The sequence below is a fragment of the Spinacia oleracea genome, chromosome 5 (genome assembly GCF_020520425.1).
Source record: "Spinacia oleracea cultivar Varoflay chromosome 5, BTI_SOV_V1, whole genome shotgun sequence".
In the NCBI taxonomy this organism is placed as follows: domain Eukaryota; kingdom Viridiplantae; phylum Streptophyta; class Magnoliopsida; order Caryophyllales; family Amaranthaceae; genus Spinacia; species Spinacia oleracea.
The window spans coordinates 13,957,056-13,979,024 of record NC_079491.1 but is presented as its reverse complement, the minus strand read 5'-3'; the positions used below and the strand labels follow the sequence as shown (position 1 = coordinate 13,979,024).

General features: G+C 35.7%; 2 protein-coding genes across 4 annotated transcripts; both read left to right on the top strand.

The window, feature by feature from the left end:
• The first annotated feature begins 3,050 nt into the window (after positions 1-3,050).
• On the top strand, positions 3,051-13,173 carry LOC110794643 (uncharacterized). 3 transcript variants are annotated; one of them, XM_021999614.2, is made up of 8 exons: positions 3,051-3,318; positions 5,313-5,449; positions 9,285-9,478; positions 9,587-9,692; positions 9,786-9,933; positions 10,074-10,198; positions 12,313-12,479; positions 12,551-13,173. In XM_021999614.2, the coding sequence occupies exons 2-8, from the start codon at positions 5,365-5,367 to the stop codon at positions 12,842-12,844; spliced, it is 1,119 nt and encodes a 372-aa protein (XP_021855306.1). In that variant the 5' UTR covers positions 3,051-3,318; positions 5,313-5,364; the 3' UTR covers positions 12,845-13,173. The 3 variants fall into 3 exon arrangements, with proteins under 3 accessions (XP_021855306.1, XP_021855305.1, XP_056684003.1); XM_021999613.2 differs by having other exon boundaries at positions 3,053-3,318; positions 5,333-5,449; XM_056828025.1 differs by lacking the exon at positions 3,051-3,318 and adding an exon at positions 8,490-8,576 and having other exon boundaries at positions 5,327-5,449.
• A 747-nt stretch (positions 13,174-13,920) lies between these two features.
• Positions 13,921-18,950, top strand: LOC110794642 (pathogen-related protein). The gene is made up of 4 exons (XM_021999612.2): positions 13,921-14,175; positions 14,300-14,432; positions 17,916-18,214; positions 18,553-18,950. The coding sequence occupies exons 1-4, from the start codon at positions 14,023-14,025 to the stop codon at positions 18,667-18,669; spliced, it is 702 nt and encodes a 233-aa protein (XP_021855304.1). The 5' UTR covers positions 13,921-14,022; the 3' UTR covers positions 18,670-18,950.
• The last annotated feature ends 3,019 nt before the right edge of the window (positions 18,951-21,969 follow it).

Below are 21,969 nucleotides of genomic sequence, written 5' to 3'. Positions count from 1 at the left end.
AGATAGGACACGTATATTCCAAAACACAATCAAATACAATGACTTAAATTCTAACATATTAATCGCACTTAATCTCTAACTCTTAACAATTATATTCGTAACACCCCTTCAAGTTGGAGCATGCCGAGGATCGAAAATGCCCAACTTGGACAACAAAAATCAAACTGACTCTTGCCTAGAGCCTTCGTGAAAATGTCTGGACGGAAAACCCATACCTTATTGGTTATACAAGCTGCACGCCCTTGAACAAGAATTCAAATGTACGTGGGAATTACACCTATTATTGTCGAAGGGATTTCGAGAAGCACTTTTGTCAAGGGCATCATCAACATGGTATGCGTTGTTTGGGCATCCCTAACACCAAAAGCTTTAACGATATCACTTCAATCGAGGATGCAATAACTTGTGGAACCAGATTCAACTAAGGCAGGAGTCTTCGAATTAATTTGAAGATTCTCAAGGAAACATTAATTCCAAGAAAATATACTATGTTTTGCTTAGACAAGGCTTAGTTAGTTAGTTAGGTATTTTAATTACGTTTGTGTGTAGGTTTATGAAGCTGGAGGAGAATAAATATGTCTTTATCGATTCCTTGGATTGGACATGTTTAACCTCTAATACTCTGGTTAGTTTAAAATTAAAGCATACATTTACAAGTAAATCAGAACCCACAGATGATGCTCTACAGAACTGCTGGTGTTGAGAATATTAATTAGATACATATGTTAACAATGTGATGGTTCTATAAAGGAAGATCGGATTCAATGTGGAGATAAATTTTGCACAACGATCAATCAAAGTCGGCCTTCACCCAAACCCTAACCTAATAAACCCAAGAAATGTAATGAAATTAGCGATTGACTAAAATATGATACTAAACATAAACGATAACTAGTCTAAATATTAAACTAACTAATTAAAGCATGAAGATAAATTAAGCACAAAACATAATCTAACAAAACAAGTAAATTAACGAAATAAAAAGAAAAGATAGACTAAGAAATTGTTCATAAATTAATGGTTGAAACCTTCAATCAAGTTTTTACCCTTTAATATTTATCCAAAATCCTATGTTTTTCTTTAATTTTTCTCACTTGCCCCCTCTAGAACTATAGAGACTAACCCTAAAATTATTCTAATTATGTAATAAAGGAGACAAATAAAAGGGAAGAAAAAATAAAAGAAGTAAAAAGGGTTTAAAGGGGGAGAAAGACAACTAATAAATAAAATAAAAGCAAAGCATAAAGTTCGAAAATCCCCAAAAAGTCTCAACCCCTCCAACATCACAGTTCATCTTCAAATCGTGGCCACTGGATTCCATCTTCTTCAATTCACAAGCAATCGTGGCCCTTGAAGCTAACAGGCAGCAAATTAAGATCACAAGGGAGCACGAGTGCAACCACGTGAACTTCTGGTCAGGTTTGGTCTAATATGGTTTGATTTTTCGAGTATAATAAAATCGAAATAAAAATAAGGTGAAAAGAACATAGTCTAGTTACTATGTCGTAAAATTGTAATCAACCTACGCATGAGCGAAAATAGGTGACTTTGTGATAGCTATAATTATAATTTTACATACGTTCCATTACCCTAAACTTGGTGCACTATGACTATATTCTTATTTTATGCTGAACTGTATGTGTTAATTGCTAAATTTTCTTTATGGTGTCAGGTCTAAATCGATATTAACAAGAGTCACCAAATGTTCGAATTGGATTTCCTAATGGATTGGAAAATTATGCTACATCCATAGGTGACGAAACAAATGAAGTTAACTGCATAGAGTTAAGTGAGTGCATCATGCCTGCTGCAGAAACAAGTGAAGTTAACCACATAGAGTCATCCTGCCTGTTGCAGAAACAAGTGAAGTTAACTAGATAGAGTTAAGTGTTTGCTCACATGTTATATATTGTATGATTGTATATGTTGTCACTATTGCGGTCTTTTGTGCTGTTGTTGTTGGGTATTCTCTTTGATGAGTTCCATTGAGTTTTATTGTTTATGAATACTCTGTAATAAGCAGTGGGTGTAGTAGGATTGCATTATAGAAAAGATGTTTCAGACTGCCATTCTTTTTTAAGCTTCTTTTTTTTTTTTTTTTTTGCTAAGCTCCTTTTTTCGGGATTTTTTCCCCTTAGCACTCTACTTATTTGCTAATTTCGTTTTGGCAATTTATTTCATGCGCGCGGTCCAACAACTAGTCACAAAAAAATGGCCAAAGTCGTAGGATGAATAGTGTAAAAGACAAATGGTGCGATATTTTCGGAACGGAGGAAGTATTATTAAATGTATGCCATTTATAAATCGCTTTCTAACTCGACAAAAAACGATCCGATGTGAATTGGCACGATATGACCAAAATTGAAATTGACCCGAACCAAACACTATCCGATCAACATAAATCGAATTATACCCAATACTCTAATGGACCTGACCCAAATCCATACCCGATCAGGAGTAGTTTGACCGAATTGATCTTATCCGAAACCAAACCCGATCCGACAATGCATAAACCGAATTAAATTGTAGTCACAAATCTTCAAAAATTCCAACAATTCTCAAACAAATTTCAAACAGTTGTCAATTGAGAAATCCATTTTACAGATAAACTACAATCTCAAACTCCAAAAACGAATCGTAAAATCCTGTAGGACAAATAACATTATTTGACAACTTTCAGAACTGCATTTGACTGGGAATCATTAGTGAGTTGATTCTGTTGTTTCTCATTTTCTTCAACTCTTCTGCCTTCAATTTCCCTCCACTTGTTGATTGCAAATGTGCATATCACTGTCCACAGCAAATTACCATTATAAACACCATCAAATTTATTTAAGAATGCGATCGGAAAATCTAAAAAAATTGTGTGATTTCGTTTTCCACAAATCCGGCGATGCTAACCGTTATATAAGGCTCAAAGGAAAAATAGATAAATACCTCCGGCACCGGCGAAAGATAGAAGACGGAAGACCTTGTTCCCCGGCGGTCCGCATATCTCCTCTCCAGTCATTTTCTCTCTCTTCTCTTCTCTTCTTCAAATCAAATCTGTCTGTTATGGAGGAGGTTTCTGAATTGTTGGGTTTAAGAAAAAAGAAGACACACTTCGTGTTGTTTATGTTGCGCCAAAAATGACGAAAATACCCCTTGTCGATTTATAATAAGAAATACTTTATGGACTAATCTTATCCCTAATTGAAAAAAATCGCTCACTTTCTCTACCCTTTTTCGGCTCCTGAGTTCTGTGATCGACGACGACAATGGCGAAGAAGGAAAGCTCTAAGTTGAAGATAGCAATCATACATCCAGATCTCGGAATAGGTAATTTACCAATTGTTTTTCTTAATTTTTCTTTTCCAATATTAGTTTTGGTTGTATTTTTTTTTAAACCATGGATGATATGTCAATTTAATGAGTTTTTTTGGAATGATTTTATAATTCATTGAATTTCAATGAAATTATGGTGAAATAAAGTCTGTTTTTTTTGTATAGTTTTAATTTATGGGAAAAAGTATAAATTTTTACCTGAATTTTGTGTATTTTGATTAAAGCGAGTATCTTTTTGAATTAGATGGTAAAATTGAAGCCACTTAATCCAGATCCTGTATTTCATCTGAGTTAGACCTTTCGAATTATAATTTTTTTTTTTGGAGGGAGAATGCAAGCTACTCCGTAGTGTTTTGTAGTTGAATTAAGTGATCTTTCCAAGGCTTTTGGCAAGTGGTTTTGTGTGTGATTTTATACTCACCAGACAGGAGCATAAAGCATACAAGAAATCTTATGTGTTCGCACACTGAGTTTAATAATGATTTTATGGAAGACATAAAAATACTGTTAGATGTATCCTAAATAACATGTTGTTTATCAATTACGTACTAATAATCCGTAGAGAGAAATTTTGATGTAGAATTCAATTTAAGGTACTCGTCTAATGTTGTCGACTTTGGGCTTCCACTAAGTGACCCCTAATATAGTATGTTTAGAGTTTAAAAATTGTTCCTTGGGTGTGTGTGTATGTGCAAGGCACTAGCCTCATCGCCTCAAGCATAGCTTGGGGTAGCAAGGGCAGTGAGATGCACTTAAGGCACCTCCTACCCCCTCCTCTGGTGTCTAGTTCTTTCCTAATTCCCTTGCTCCCACTTCAAAATTCTCGGCTTCTTAGAAACAACACAAAGGCCTTTTGCAAAATGATGCGCCTCATTTCCATGATGTGTGCGCCTTTGCTTTCCACCTCATGCCTTGGCAGCAGCAATGTTTTATGCCTTGGAGCATTTTGTATTTCCTTAAACTAACATCGTACTACAGCTGGCAATGCTCAAATCAAGGTTTTATCATTGTGTATAACGGTGCTTACAGGCTCCAAGGGCCAAGGGCTTTTATTGGACTAGGCTGGGCGATATCGAAATGATGCGCTAAGGGGAATCCAAGGCAGACAATTGTTTTTTACACCAATTAATTAATTTTTTTTTGAAGTACGCCTCACTTAAACCGAGGCGTACCCAAGTCATGCATAAGTGCAGGCGCAGCAAGACCTCCTTAGGGGGCCTTGATCTTTTTTATACTTTGGGTTTTATTAAAGATGACGTAGGAATGTTTGAAGCTTTTCAGGATAATAAAGTTGTGGGACAGTGGCAGTAATGCCAGATTAAGTTCTATTTTGTTGTTTTAATTGCTAGTGGTTGCAAGGTTTCCTGAAACTTATCGTTTACTGTTTCTTTGAGGATGGTAGTTGCTATGCTTTCTCGTGCCATTCCAGTTGCCTTTGTATCCAAGCCTGTTAGGGACTAAACTTGTCTAAAATTTGGTGTTAATTATGTAAATAGATATATAACCTGTGAAGTGAAACGGGCCTGTTTTGTTTAACTTTGCTCGTCGTCATCCCTATATGAGGTATTATTGCAAAGGAATAGAAAACTCAAATTGCAGCTTTAGTTGGGAAATGAAGGTTTTATTTTTAAGCAAGAAGCTTTATATGTTTATCTGTATCTTCACTTGTTTTGTTGGGGTACCACTACTTTCTAGATTGATAGCGTTGTAAGAGTGATCAATATTGACTGAGTTGCACGGTTGCACCCACCTCCCAATATATGTATTCAAGCTATGGAATGGAGTTGAAACACATATGATGGTGAGAGTAGCAGAGAATTTCTCCATAACATGATAACTTTACCTTATCTCAAAATCACTTGAATTAATTTTTTGTCATCCTTTTGTTGGTTCCCTTTCTTGGCATTGTTTCCATGACACACTTTATTTATGCTGCATTATGAAAGTAGCTGCTTTTGTAAACATGCTTTACTTACGGTAGATAGCAGAAACTTCTTGTATTTTGCAGGGGGTGCGGAGAGATTGATTGTTGATGCTGCAATGGAACTAGCATCCATCGGGCACAGTGTGCATATTTTCACATCACATCATGACAAGAACCGATGTTTTGAAGAGACTGTTAGCGGTGAGGACATCCACTATTTTTTTTGGTCATATTTAAAGCATTTCTCCAATGTGCAATAAAAAATATGATTCCAAGGTTTATTTGCTTAGTACTGGTTTCTAGAGAATGTTTAGGATTAATCATGTATCAATAAACACATATCTATGGTAGTAGGACTTATACAGTATATGAGATGGGTGTTAGTTCCTTTTTCAGGTTTTATACAAATATTATATTTGCAAGATCCTGTTCTAGGACACATGCTCATGTGAATTGTCAGATTATGGCAGGTGAATCAAGAGTCAAAATCTGATAGCCATGTGCCAGAATTCACCCTTAATGACCCCCCTTCCCAGAAGAAAGTAATTTATAACAAGAATGGCTTGCAAATATATTGACTGTGAATACTGGGAGCGACGGTTGATAAATTACTCAATAAAAAATAATTATATAGTAAAAGCTTCCTTTAAGAAATTCTAGCTATAGCTATGCATAGTAGAGAGTATTATACATCATATTATTTCCGTGCTTCTTCCACAGAAGACCGGTAGATATGTACTTAAATAGTTTCCTACTATGCAGACAAACCCAAGTTCCTCTTAACATTGTTACAATCACCAAAATTCTAAGAAAAAGGTAACTTGATCAAGAGTTGGTGCAAGACAGAACATTCGGGGGGGGGGGGGGGGCGAAGAGAGCGGAGACTTCGGGGAGATTACAGATCTTGGTCTTTTGGGTATGGTGTACAGACTACAAAGTTTCTTTAGATTAGATATAGAAGATCGAGAAGAAATGTTTACATATGACTGTATGAGAATTCTTTAGAGAACCGTTTGAAAGTGAAGAGTGTGACATTAAAGGTGAGGGTGAAATTGGCCAAGGATGGGTAGTCTACGCTTTTCAGTAGCGTGATTTACAGGAGGCAAAATGGCAACCAGTATGCCATTATTGTAGAGGTCAATGAAGATATCTCTAGTGAGAACATTGAGGAGGGACTAATTTTTGGATGGTATTGAGGGGTCACATTTTAGGCAAGATAGTGCTCTGTTAGCGAGGCTCTTTGAGGAAGAGTAGATCCGTAATTATCCTTTTAGCAGGGAGGATGGTAAGTCCCTGATGGGCTTATTTCTATGATTCTATCTTTTATTTGTAGTGGTGGGATATGGTGGAGAAAGATTTTCTTTATAATGTTTCACGAGGTTTGAACATGGAGTTGTTTTTAAATGTTTGAACTATTTTTTTTTTTTTTTTTACCTGTTACTTCTAAGCAGCAGTCTCTGAATGCTAGAAAATTTTGGTCTATGAGTTTTCTCTTTTGCATTTGTTGTAAGACCAGATTACAAGACTTGTAAATTTTGCCTCATGAGATGTTGAGTTGTTGACAGTTTAAATCTTTACCAGGCTTTGTTCATTTTCAAATGTTTCATCACTGTTCTTTATTGGAGAATCTCTTGGGCAGGGGAGTAGACTTATAATATCTTTTTCCCCTCTCTTTATAAGTTTGTTCGCTGTTTATCATACTCCTATTTCGTCATTGTGGGGTACTTGGAAGTTCCATAATAGGAGGAACCCTCATCAGCAGGAGTTGGGGGAGCTTACTAACTTCTAGAGCATCCTTGTATTTGTTTCTTTGTTTGTTTGGTTGATTCCTCGGGATTATTTATTTGATAAAGGATTCATTGGGCTTCCCCGTATACAATGTTAGGTCATTACAAGGATGATATTTGATGTTTAGAAGGTGAAAAAGGCACAAAAAGTTGTAGTAGGGTGCTTTTATGCCTACAAATAGGTGTTGTGTTGGAAAATTTTGACTAGATTTTCTTTGGCCGGAAGCCTTCTTCGGGTTCTTTATAGTTTTAGATATTTTTCTTTTTAGATATTAGTTATTGTGATCAAATAGTTATGTTCAATACTTATCAATCAAATAGTTATACATTCTAATCAAATAGTACACTTTGTCATTACATAGTTATATTTATTTTTAATGATGACATCAGCTGTCTTATGCGTATGGCGGTCTTGTGACGTACTCGCTAAGGTTTGGATTTTAAAAAAAAATGTTCTTAGGTAGGCTAGTAGGTGATGCAGGATGAGTTAGTTTCATTTTATTGATAATAGTATGTTTTTTGCTAGTGTATTCAGTATACTCCAGATTATCGAGGTGTGTTAGGAACATATAACTACTTTAATATAATGTTTAAGGACCTATCGTGTGTCTCAATCCTGATGCTTCATCCGCTAAGTATGTGATTAAGAGCTTTCCTGTGACGTATCCTAATATTTTGTTGGTAGTATAACTTAAAAACTCTCTTCTTGATATCCTTTTCTTGAGAAGGTTTCATGGAGATTCAATTTAGTGGAAGAGAGCTACTTTTTTGAGGTAGTATTAAGCTAAATATCTAGTCTGTGTATAGCATTTTTCTTCATTTCCTTTTCTTCACGGCGTGGTTCGACACTATGATAGGCTTACAAGGTACGGAAAAGATGGGAATTAGGAAGTCTCTCTTTGTTGTGTGGGGCATGGTTAATAGGCCTTACAATGAGGGAGTTTGTGATGTACAAGCCTCCTACTCTTATCTTTGCAAATATATGTCCCTCCCTTTCTTACATCTTTTCTTAGTCAGATACAAATTTCCAATCGAAAATAAGATCATTGTTTTTAGCAGCTTGGTTTATTCCTTTCCCTTCACCAACTTCCACTTTTTTGCTTTACATAATAGTGCTTCCATGTTGGAGTTCTTTATAAAGATGGATGAAGGTGCTGCATTGTCTTGGAATTCCGTTTTAGGAGAATGCCTTAGGCAGGATTTTGATATGCTTATGAGTTTATTAAATATTTGGAGATTAATTCATATTCGGGCAATCGGTACTTGTGTTTGTGGGAAGGGACTCCAACTGATATTTTCTCTAGTAGGGGGTATTTCATCACTTGCAAAATTAGCACGTCACTTTTTTCTTTATTTGCAGTTACTTTGAGAAACCTAATGTCCTTGAGAAGATTAAGTCCTTTGCATAAGTGCTTCGCTACATCTTCTGAAATTTGTGTGTTTCGAGTTTTCAGAATGAAAGGAGACAAGGAGTTATATTCCTCTATTGGGACTAAGGAGGTCACAAATTCTCATTGGACTTGTGGGGACGATGTATTACTGTGGGTGCACTCATCTTCTGTTTTAATGCATTTATAGATTAGCTTGTGCGGTTATTGTTTAGTTTTTATGTTTGGATAAGAATCCCTTATCTAAATGACTGGTGGTGCATAAACATAAACATTTTAAAGTAGCACAAAGTACTCGTCCGTTATGTCTCTTAAACAACTGCCCCGCGTTAAGTTGGAAACCGTTTTGCAGTCAAATCTATATCACCACCGTGAGATTTCAAGCTTTGAAGTAGTCATAATTACTTGAGTATTCTCAAACAAAGAGGACTTTAATACTATCTGCTGTTTAGCACAAAGTACTCGCCCGTTATGTCTCTTAAACAACTGTCCCGCGTTAAGCTGGAAACCGTTTTGCAGTCGAATCGATATCACCACTGTGAGATTTCAAGCTTTGAAGTAGTCATAATTACTTGAGTATTCTCAAACAAAGAGGACTTTAACACTATCTGCTGTTTATTGTCATTTTCTCGTGGGTTTACACATGCATCTTTTGCTAGTTCTGGTTGATCGTTGATGAGATGAACTTCAACAATTGCAACGGAACAACAAAAAAATAACAAAAAATGTTTTCAAATGGCATGGAAAATAGTGACATTCATGAAGTAGAGTTTGTTGCTGAATATTGATGGTTTTTTCACTCCATGATATACTCACTCAGTGAATGATTTTTGATGTCTTTCTATTCCATAATCTATCCAGGTGTCTTTCCCGTCACTGTGTATGGAGATTTCTTACCACGGCATATTTTTTATCGGCTCCATGCTGTCTGCGCTTATCTCCGATGTCTTTTTGTTGCACTTTGTGTTCTGCTCATGTGGCCATCATTTGATGTTATATTGGCCGACCAAGTCTCCATTGTGATTCCAGTATTGAAGCTTAAAAAATCAATAAAGGTAAATGCTCGCACCTCCTTTATGATAAAGATAGTGTGTTCTTGTTCTGTTTCGATGTTTTGCGGATTATACTCTTTTAACATTTCAATTTTCTTGCTGTTTATGCAGGTTGTCTTTTATTGTCATTTTCCGGATCTTCTTCTGGCTAAACATACTACTTTACTTAGGAAAATATACCGAATGCCTATAGATTTTATTGAAGAAAGGACAACTGGTAAGTCTTTGCATTTTTCTTTATTTCATTATTCTCACGGTTTTTTAACTGTTCTCAACTTCTCGCTAATATCTCTCTTCTTTATATTTACAGGGATGGCGGATCTTGTCTTGGTAAACAGTAAGTTTACTGCATCAACTTTTGCGAGGACTTTTAAGCATCTAGAAGCTGGTGGAGTTCAACCTTCAGTTCTGTACCCAGCAGTTAATCTCGACCAGTTTGGTCAACCACATGCATCTAAGTAACGAACATGCTTGCACACACTTGGTATTTTCTAGTTCTAGGCATATCTTAAATAGCTTTGTCTAGGATTTTTCTTGGCTTTATATCTCAGTTCTGGACCTAGGTTTATATCTGACTTGTCATTTTACTGCTGTGTAGAATGAACTTTCTGTCAATCAACCGCTTCGAGCGAAAGAAGAATATTGGTTTGGCAATTTCAGCATTTGCCAGGCTTCTCGCCCTTGACGGCAATAATGCAAATGATGTAACCCTGACTATTGCAGGTATTGTCATTGAACCTTAATTTTATCTTTCCCCCCTTGCTCACATTTTTATTAACTCTGTGCAGTAGTTAATTGGCTAGGATTACTGTGGATTGGTAGGTGTTTTTGGAGTTGGTTCTTGATGTACCTTGTAGATGTATTACGAATCAGAATGTGTTTTGTTGTTTTTTTCAAATTTACCCTAAATTGTTAGGTTTCCTTTTATACCTTTTTGCCTTTTGTCAACACTTGTCAGTGATTAATTCTATTTGCTTGGCTCTTCTTATGATGAATTGAAGTCTACTTAAATGGAATAAGCAAATCGGAGGTGGGTTCTTTGTGATGATATTGGAGCATTGCTTTTCATGCTTGCCCTATGGAAATTGTTCCCATGGATTAGTTCTTTTCTTGTCTTTGATCATAGGAGTCGAGATAAGTTGTGTATTTTTGGGAGAATACCTGAAACGAAACAGCGGGTGGGGGGGGGGGGGGGGGGGGGGGGGGTGGGGGGGTTGTTTCTTTGGTAAGTTTCTATCTTTGAGCCTTTTATGTTGCTGAGTCATTTTCGTGGAAGTTGCACTCATGTTTACTTTTGATTTCTCTGTACATTCTTTCAATAAATTTGGAGATGCAGATTAGCTTCAACAATTTGGCATAAAATATTTCTAAACCTGACCCCCCCCCCCCCCCCATCAATATCCTTCTCTTTCCTGGTTCATTGTTTAGAAGTACATGGCTCCCTTGAAGCTTAAAATTACCTGGACCTATGTTACTCAGGCTCTTCACCTTAGTTTGGTTTTGGACTATGGACACTTCATATTTGACCAAAAATATGAAGTTTTTACATAAAATAAGCTGACTCTGAAACTTGGAATCTTGGACACGCACCCATGTCTGACATTAGTTCCTCACAATAGGCATATGATGTTTTTGCCTAACTGAAGGAGATTGTTTGGGGGTAAGAAGTGTATTTGCTGTTTACGGTTTACCCCATTTTAAGGGTTGGAACTCTTAAAGAGCAAGTATGTTGGCCCTGAGCACACAAGGAGAAGAGATTATTGCATTATTTATTGTGATATTTTGTTGCTTCTGAGTGAATTTATGGTTTTGTACTTTTGTGGCCAAGTCCTGACCTAAATTTCAATATTATGATTTGTGAGGCTCTGATATGCTCGGTTGCTTTCCAGTATCTAGTAGTGCTTGACAGTTGGCAATGAGGTATTGTTTGGGCAGAAACCTTATGTCACAGCTCACAAGTGAAGTTGGGTATACTGTTGATCTTCAGCTTTGCACAGGCTAAAGGCAGGACCTTGTAGTTCAACGTGGACCGAGGAGTCTTGAATAAGTTTAATTTATTATTGAGACCAAAACTTCGACTCTTGAGGACAACTTGACTCAATAATATGGCACAAGCCATCAAAAGTTCTGAAATCAGAAGAATTCACAAGCAGATTAGTGGAAATTTTTGCGATGATTAACAAACATTTTAAGATGTTCAATCTTTATGGAGTGGGATTCCTAGCTGAGCCTTAGTTTCCCGATGCCGTTACAATGTTACATTCTCTGCTGAACTCCCTATTTCTTTAGAACCGATTCTTCTGGGAGGAGGGCAATATGTCTTCTTTCTGGGTTGGGGGAAAGCAATATAGGGGGAGGTTTTGCCAATGCAGTCTTTTGGAGCAGCTATTTTTCGTGTTTCCTTATCAATTTGATTAGGGACTTTGGACTGGCTGGGGAGTTCTAATGGAGGAAGATTCATTTAGGACTAACTTTCGTATGATTAATAGTACTGCTTTACAAGTTATCTACTTCTCTGTTTTCGGTCTTGATGGATTTGATTTAGGATTTTATGGTTCCGGATTTCTTATGGCACATGTTATTGGCTACTCGAGGTAGTTTCTTTTTGTGGATGTATCATTTATACATGTTCAGTTATTTTGGTTTGTGCCTATTTTTATACCAATCTTGTCAGCCTTTCATCGCGCTCCTGCTCCCGTTAAATTACACTTTTGTTAATTTGTTATACAAATACAATTTATTTAATTTCTCTGCATCAGAAGACCACTGGTTGTACTTGGATTATTTGTTTTATGATTGCATGTGACAGTGAGGTTTATACATTTGTTTTGTTTCAGGGGGTTACGATAAAAGGCTGAGGGAAAATGTGGAATACTTGGAGGAACTCAAATTCTTAGCGCAAAGGGAAGGAGTGGCAGATCGAGTTGATTTTGTGACATCTTGCTCCACTAGCGAAAGAAACACACTTCTTTCCCAATGTCACTGTGTCCTTTATACTCCACAGGTATGTTTGCTTTACCAAATGAATTGGAGATTTGCTCAATTTCAGCCTAATGTGTAAATAAATAAATTTAGGATGAGCACTTTGGCATTGTACCTTTGGAGGCGATGGCAGCCTACAAACCAGTCATTGCGTGTAACAGCGGAGGACCAACAGAGACTATTAAGCACCAAGTCACAGGATTTCTTTGTGAGCCTACTCCAGAGGAGTTCTCCTTGGCTATGAGTAAACTCATTCAAGATCCTAAATTAGCAGAAAGTATGGGTGTGGAAGCCCGTCAGCATGTCGTAGAATCGTTTTCTACCAAGGTTTTTGGTCAGCAACTGAACCGGTACGTTCTTGGTGTTGCCAGAGGAAAACGTGATTGAAAATATCTTAAAACTTTGGTTGATCTTGTAACCAACATTCACGCCTTCACGGGTAGATTCTATGCGCATGATCTTGTAGACTGCCTCTTCTCCCAATTTGTTCGACCCTCTTCCAGTTTAGTCTAGCCGAAAATCTCTAGTCTGCCTTAATTTTTTTTTTTTAAGGGGAAAGTCTGGTTTAATTTGATCTAGTTTGATTCGAACTTAGTATAAGGTTTCGTAAATAACGAATGGGCTTATGAAGTATGACAACTTAATCGTGTTCATTACTGTTTTTTGTGTATCAGTTTGACAGTCTGGTTATATATGAGAAGCCATATATTTATATCCGTTTCGGAAATATTGCACCATGGTTGACTTTTACTCCTCCAAGCGATACTTTGACTCTTAATACCTCAAATCATGTGCAAGTAAAAATTATAAAAAATTAATATTTAGAAAATATACCAATACGAATCTAACATGACTTTATGTGAGTAAAATTTTCTTACGTACAAATCATAAAAAATGATCAAAGTCGTAATGTAAAAACAAATGGTGCTTTATTTTCGGAACGGATGAAGTATATGTTTTTTAATGTGTAAAGAGAGTCACAAAGGGTAAATAATGTAAATTAGATAAGGATATTGAATCAGGAGTACCATCCTCATAATGTTACTAACAAAGCTTGCCAATTGACATTCTTTAAATGCACCAACATTTTTTGACGGGAAAATGTGTCACGGAATACTCGCACTGTTTTCCATATAAATTCTTCCCAGATTACACACATCGTTTCTATAAATGATAAACTTTTATTAATATTATATTTATCCATGGACACACCTATATCCCTACTACCTAAAAAAACACATTAAAAAGTGAGTTATTTTACACTACCCCTTTAAAGAGTTGACATATTTCTCACTATCTACATTAAAAAATCACACTATCAACTACCATCTGATTAAATAATACGAATACGTTGCATTACACTATACGTCACTTTAAATCGATTCAAATATTCCGGGACGGAGGGAGTATAATAATATCTTGCGTGATATTTAGACCAGCCATATGATTATAATGTCTAATGTTTATCCCAAACCAGTGACGTTATTGCCGTCTATAAATTAAAACCATCAATCACAATTCACAACTTACAGAAAGCACACAAAATATCAGAAAAGCTAAAAAGCATGGAATCAAAAGATATGAATCAAACGGTGAAGATAGATAAGTATAGGTCTTTCTTGCATGAAGATGCAAAGAACGATAATATAGTTTGGAGGCATGGTGCTCCACCAACGTATGATGATGTCAACAAACTCTTTGAACAAGGCAGGACAAAGGTTAGCCCTTTTTATTACCCTACAAATTAACTAGTAGAGGTTGTATATATATTTAATAATTTGTTAATTATATGGTTTTGTTAATTAATCAAAGAGATTAATTGTATATTTGTATGTGAGACAGGAATGGGCAAAAGGGTCATTAGAAGAGACGGTTCAAAATGCAATCAAGTCATGGGAGATGGAGCTTTCTCACAAACCTCGTTTGCAAGATTTTCACACCATAAATCCTCAAAAGTTCAAGCTCTTTGTTAATGGTAATTATTATTATTTTATATTATCATTATTGCATTTGACTCAAGTGATCCTTTCATTTTCGTTGTGACATAAGGAATTTTTTTTTTTAATTGTAAAATATAAGTAATTTCACTATAAGATGGCCCTTTTTGACTCTTTTCCTACTTTTTTTTTTTTTTTTTTATCATTTTTGTTATGAAATATAATACGTAGTACGAACTATATATGTATCAACTAGCTTTTTTAGCGGACCGTCTAATAATTACTGGATGTAAAATTATATTTAGGCCTATTTCCGTTTTAAAATGACTTTTACATTTTTTTTTTATTCCGTTTTATAATACTTTATAATTGCATGTTGGTTTAGTGGTGATTGAGGCTGAACTTGGTAGGGAGAACCTGTGTTTGATATCCCGTAATAACAATTGGGAGGGGACTGGAACCTATCCACCCAGACCTTGCCCCGAATCCGAATTAGCCCTAAGGGTGAATCAGGTGCTAATTAATACCAAAAAAAATAATATTATAATTGCTTTATTTATTTTTTGACATGAAAATTTACCACTTACTTTTCTTACCCCATAATATTTATAATTTTTCACCCACTTTCTCTTAATTTATTTATTTATTTTGCACTTACTCACCTTTTTTGCACATAATTTTTCACCCACTTTCTCTTAAATTTTGCATACATCATATAAATTCATTTTTATTAATACCATTTATAATCGGCTAGCAAGCGAGTCGTACGTGAATCTGTCAAATAAATATGCATAGATCACTAATTAAATTGAAACAGCAATATCAAATTAAAGTCTTACGGAGTTACCGACAGCTTAATATCTTAAGCACATGATTCCTTAAAAAAAAAACTGTGGAAATAATCATAGTACCGTACTGTATTAAACTATTAGTATTAATTAAAATGTCATCTCCAACAACCTTAAAATGAATCCCATAAAATGTTGCATCATGTTAGCTAGGTTGTCATGTGGATTGTAGCCTTGTAGGTTGTCCACTAATATTGTCTATGTCATTACATATCCTTACTCAGTAAGGCGATGTTATTCTGAATTTTAATTGGTTGTACTTAACAGAATAATAATAAATAAATAAAGAAAGAAAGAAAGAAATAGTAGTAATATACCCCTTATAAGTAATAACTAGCTTTTTGGGCCTGGGTGATGCCCCGAATTACTACATTAACAACATTCACATTTACTTATACTTCATCCGTTCCGAAAATATCGCACCATGATTGACTTTTACTCCTCTAACAATTACTTTGACTCTTAATATCTCAAATCGTATGCAAGTAAAAATTATAAAAAATTAATATTTAGAAAATATATGTCGATATGATCTAACATGACCCCATATGACTAAAATTTCCTTATATAAGAATCACGAAAAATGGCCAAAGTCATAGTGTAAAGATTGTAAAAAATAAATGGTGCTATATTTCAGGAACGGTTGAAGTATTACTTTTTCTCCGTTACATAAAACACGTAATAGTTTAGTGGTAAAAACTTTATTGTTTAAACTCAAGGCCATAGGTTCAAACCTTACTCGAACCATGTTGGAACGAATATAGACTCCTTTTAATATATAGTTTAGATAATGATAATAATTTCAATATCAAGAATAGAAATATATATGAAAAAATGATGATCCCATTCTTTATAACTGAATATAGCTGAACTAAATAGTTTATTTTATCTTAATATTTGTGCAAATAGTAACCGTAAAAATCATTTTGAAACAGAATAGTTGGTTTTTAGGGTGAGACGAGGCGATCAAATGTCTATAATAAGATGTAGAAAATTAAATAATTTAAGTGCATGCTTGATTGGTGCAAATGGATATTAACTTGCAATTGAAAGTTATATTTTATGTAAAAATAATTACCTTTTAAAGAAAATACTACCTCTGTTTCAAAAAGATCTTTACGATTATTACGTGCACACGTATTACTCCATCTGTATTTAAATAGGAGTCATATATGGCCGGGCACGGATATTAAGGAAGAATAGTTGAATGAAATAAAATAATAAAGCAAGTGGGGTAGAGGTGAATATTTTAATCAAGTAAAACAAGCGGGGACTATTAAATTTTAGAGGGATGGGCGGTTTTGAAATTAATTGTTTAATGGGGTGGTGTATCATAAGGTAAATTAGATATATTATTTAATTAGATGGCGGGGTAGAAAAAAATACTCCCTCTGTCCCAGATTAGTTGTTACACTTTCCTTTTTTGTCCGTCCCAAATTAGTTGTTACACTTCTAAATAAGGAATGACCCAACAATTATTATATTGTCTCTCTCTTCCCACTAAATTTATTTTTGTCCCCACACCATCTCTCATTCAATTAAAAAAATACCCATTAACTCCTATCACATCTACTTTTTCAATAAAATAACAATTGATAACCAAACAACACTTATCACCTTAAACTTTGTGCAAAGGTAAGTGTAACAACTAATCTGTGACGGAGGGAGTACTAAAAATGGAAGTGTGGCCTCTAATAAAATACAGCTGGAAATGGTAAGTGTGTCTCCTAATAAAATACAGAGGGACTAAGGCAAAAGTGAAAAAGCTGGTTGAATATAATAGAATATGGATAAAGTAAGAGAAATGTGCAAAAATGTGAGTGCGTGTAAAAAAAAATGAATGAAGTGAGAGAAAGTGGGTGAGAAATTGTAAATCTTGTGGGATGGGAAGGGTATGATAGTAAATTTTCATGTCCAAAATAGAATAAGGCAAAGTGTAAAAAACATTATGAAACATACTAAAACGGAAATTGTAAATATCATTTTGAAACGGAGGTAGTAGTTTGATAGTGTTTGGTTGACACTCAAACGTTGGTATTTTACGAGACTTGATATGAAAATTGTGACTTACTATTATAAGAGAGGGTTAATTGTAAGTTAAGTCACTTCTCATGTTCAAGAGGAACTTCAATTCCTAAGTGTGAAATTCATTAACCACCCCATTTCATTACAATCAAACAACTAATCATAACCAAGTTAAGGGCCTCTTGCTCCTTAACCAAGGTCTCGATTTCGAGCCTTGGGTATGGAAAAAATCTCAACTGAAATACTGCCCATCGAAATATCCATGAAAACTCCCGCAAAAAATTAGTGCACTCGCCGAATACGGTGGAAACCGGGAACTCCCCGTAATATAGTAGAACCAAAAAAAACAACAACTAATCATGTAAGGATTATATATATGCACACTTTCCCTCTATTTGTTTGCGACCAAAAACTAGTAAATATATTTTTTGTTTTGTTTTGTCAATTGATAACATTTATTGGTTGTCTTATTTTACAAATAGGCCAGAGCTACTAATTAATTCGACATTAATTATTATTGCTTATTTTTTGACTCTATTTGTCTAATTTAAGGTTATTTATCATTTATTTATAATTGAAGGAATGATATTGTAAAGCTAAAGCTATAAATAAACTTGTGAATATACTACGTTACGTTACGTTACGTAGGTAGGGAAGGTTTATCTGGAGAGGAAGCCCTTAAGATAGGAAGCTATAATGCATTGCTAAAGACTTCATTACCTAACAACTTCCAATACTACAAAGCTGATGAAGAAAGCTTTGAATCATCTCATCAAGTATTCCGGTCGGCATTTCCCCGTGGTTTTGCATGGGAGGTTATATGTGTTTATTCAGGACCACCAAGTATTGCTTTCAAGTTCAGGCATTGGGGTTTCTTTGAAGGCCCTTTCAAAGCTCATGCTCCTACCGGTCATATGCTCCAGTTTTATGGTCTTGCCATTCTTAAGGTATCAATATTACTCTCCGGTCTATCGTTCTTTCAATCTTTATAGAGTACTCTTAATCATGGGCGGATCTTGAACACTTTCACGAGGGGGGCCGGTAGAAAAAATTAAGCAATATACTATGTAATTATACAATTATATATACACAAATTTTATAAGTGATACTTAAAAAAAACAATTTCCATGCATTTGTACGTCCATGATCAAACACTAGTGGCATGTATAATTTCGTTGTATGAATTACACTGAAATCAATCTTAATTTTTTTTTATATATTCAATTACTCGTATTAATTTTGGTCATTATTGATATATGATTATGTATTTATGATGTGTACGTAGGTAGATGAATCTCTACGTGTAGAGGATGTGGAGATCTATTATGATCCAGCTGAATTATTTGGAGGGCTTTTGAAAGGAGAAGCATCTCTTGGTTCTGGTTGTCCTTTGGGACATTAATTGAACTTGTTATTGTTTGAATTCCCTATAAATAAGAAATTGTTTCTAAATAATAGCAAGTTGTGCCACATAATAATCATCATATTTTGGTTTACTTTTATCAAATTCCAAATATGCTTTTGATGGATTTAAGTGTAGTCAAGTACTACAAGAAAATGTTATACACATAGTCATCGAAGATAAATCTAAACTGTAGCACAATAGTGTGTTTTATTTGTTTAGTTTGTTAGCAATGTATGTATTTGTCTTTAAAAGTATCAATCAATTATTCCTTGAAAGTACATTAATTTCTAGAGAATTCATGCACTAATGTGATACTATAAAAATTTGTATTATGAACGACAACCCAATAGTGACGGGTTAAAAATTATGTCACAAAAGCCACCAAATAAAAGTTTACAAACTACAAACTAAAGTACTAGGTCTTTATAGACCATTTCACACATTACAAAACAAACTACTACGGTTATAATCCTTATAGGCAGGTAAGTAGTTGGCTCTTCCTTTGTCGGCCCATGATTGTTGCAACTACCTTGTTTACACCACCATTGTGGCGTTATCGTGCCAAGACCCTTTGTGGTTGAGATTCCCTTATAGAAGATGGTGGTAACATTGGGTTGCTTACCACTAAGATGCTCTCTTACAAATCTGCAGAAATTGGGAGATAAAAAAAAGCAAATAAAGCGAGACAAAGCTATGGACTTGATTAATAGACCTTGTGAATTGCACACAGACGTCTAGAGTCACAAAATATGACTTGAGTAGCATGCTATGAGGCCCCAAAAAATAAGGAGCAGCGTTCAAATTTTGGATTTTGAAAGCGTCTAGACTAAATCTTAACGCTAACCTAAAAAGAAGACTAACAACGGTTAACCTCCATAACCAATTAAAACCCAAGACCATAGCACAATGACCCATCCTAATACCAACTTCTGCTTTCCTCATCCAAACTAACTCAAAAACCTCCAACACTACAGGTACATAAGACGAAGCCCTCCAAACCATACATCACAACATAACCTCCAACAGTTAAACTCCCAACCTCGGAAGAGGAGATGACACCATCGAGCTTTACCTTAGCAAACATGTAACCAAAATCCAAATATTCATCACCTTTAAACCACCTTCGAACAACAATTATGAACCACATTTGACAACCACAACCAATAATCACAAAAGGAAACTTACCAACAAACTTGAAGAGAAACCAGAAACTTACTACCCACATTAGCCTATAAAAACACAACATAATCACAAAATCAAGCCAAAACTCAAAACCAACACCAAGAGAAAAACTACGGGATTCAAAAACTAAAATCACAACAGACAAATGGCCTAATTAAAAAACCCAAAATTGAGACCCTCAATTAGAACTTTACCTTTACCTTTAACGTCAAGATCGAGGTGGTTCGACAATACGAGGCGGCATCGGCGTTCTAAAGAGCTTTGGGATTAAATAGGCCAAACACTAACCCGATCACAACTCAAAGAAGACGATTCCTAACCCAAACGAAACCTGAACCCCTAAAATTTTACCTTTACCACTCGATTTTGGTGGCGACGTTTGGGGAAGTGGTCAGATAGGCGCCTAGAGTTGAAAATCTGGCCAAAGTAACTCCCAAAACGATGATGGCGAAATTGAGTATGGTAGATATGGACCCGATGAACCACCAACTACTCTTACAACTACCGGCGAGAGAGAACCATACTAAGAGGAGTTGAAATTTCCGAAGACGAGAACTTGTTCACCTCTTCTTCTTCGTCGCCGGTGAAACAACTAATTAACTATAACTACGGCGGTGGCACGCAAGATATCTGGCTGCCGTTAAGCTTTCGGCCACCAGTAAGCAGGTGGTCGCCGCTAGGGTTTGAAGTGTTTGAAGGGTTTTTTCCTTAGAGAAGAGAAAAGGTTTTTGACTGGTTTGTAACTGCCAATAATTCATATTAGAAGAGCACCACTTAATGTAGGTTTCTTAGCTACCTCTTCCCACAAATAGTGCGTTCCTTCATAGCTAAAGCCACTGGTCACGTGGTCACCTCCATAATACGTGCATCTTTCAATCTCCTCTTTCTGAATTAGCTCACCATCATTTTTCTTACTCATCCTTACTCCCACCTTGAACACATTTACAAGAAGCATAACATTTGTTGGTTGGTTGGTCTAATAATTAGGGTAAGCTATAACTGGAACACCAGTCGTTATAGGTTCTAATGTTGAGTTTTATCCGCAATGAGTTAAAAACCACTCGATAGCCGGGTGCATTAACTTTCTCTTGACAAAACAATGGAACCATTAGTCATGTCTTTTGTATTTTCAATAAATTCTTTTGGTTATTCTCCCACTTTCCTTTTGGCAATTCAGGATAAGCTATAAGGGGAACAACCTACCATTATAGTTTCTAAGGAGAAGCCACATCCAACATCTCTCGGCTCTAATTGTCCTTTGAGACGTCAAATTTTTATTCTCTCTGTTCAACAAAATGTTTTTTGTTATATGAAAAGAACAGTATTAAGAAATTGTGTATGCGTGTAAGAAAAAAAATCATTGTTATATATTTTTATAAGGAATGAGAGAAAGTAAATGATTGTTTAATGAAAAGTACAAAAGAAAGTGAACGTGGGGATGGTTAAGATAGTGTTTTTTATTTAGTGTGGGTATGGAAACTAAACTTGAAATCATTTCCAACCAGCAAAGCCTAACTTGATTGATCAACGGAATGACGGGCTCTGGTAGACTCGTACAGTCCCGCACCGTAATCGCCACTCGGGCCCACTTCCTATACTAAACAAAAGATTACAATTAGGGCTGTCAATTCTCAACCCGAACCGTTGAACCCGCTGGGTTAATCCGTATCGTTAAGAACCCGAACCGTTAATAACCCGTTAATTGGAACCCGAAACTAAACCGAACCGATAATATTCAACCCGAACCGTCTCGAAAAAATTAACCCGATTAAGACCCGATACCCGATAACAAACCGCCACGCGTCAACCCGAACCGTTCCTACCCGAACCGAATGGACCCAAAAACCGTTAATGACCCGTTTTGTTTCAACCCGAACCGTTTCGACCCGGGAAAAACCCGTTCACAACTCGAACTGTATCAACCCGAACCGTTTACAACCCGAACTATTTCAACCCGAACCGTTTACAACCTGAACTGTTTCAACCCGAACCGTTTACAACCCGTAACCCGTTTACTACCCGTTTATTCAAACCGTTTATAACCTGCCTCGAAAATAAGTTTTAACTTGAAATGTTTTCCGCCATACCAAACAGAGCCGAAATGCTAAGATATCA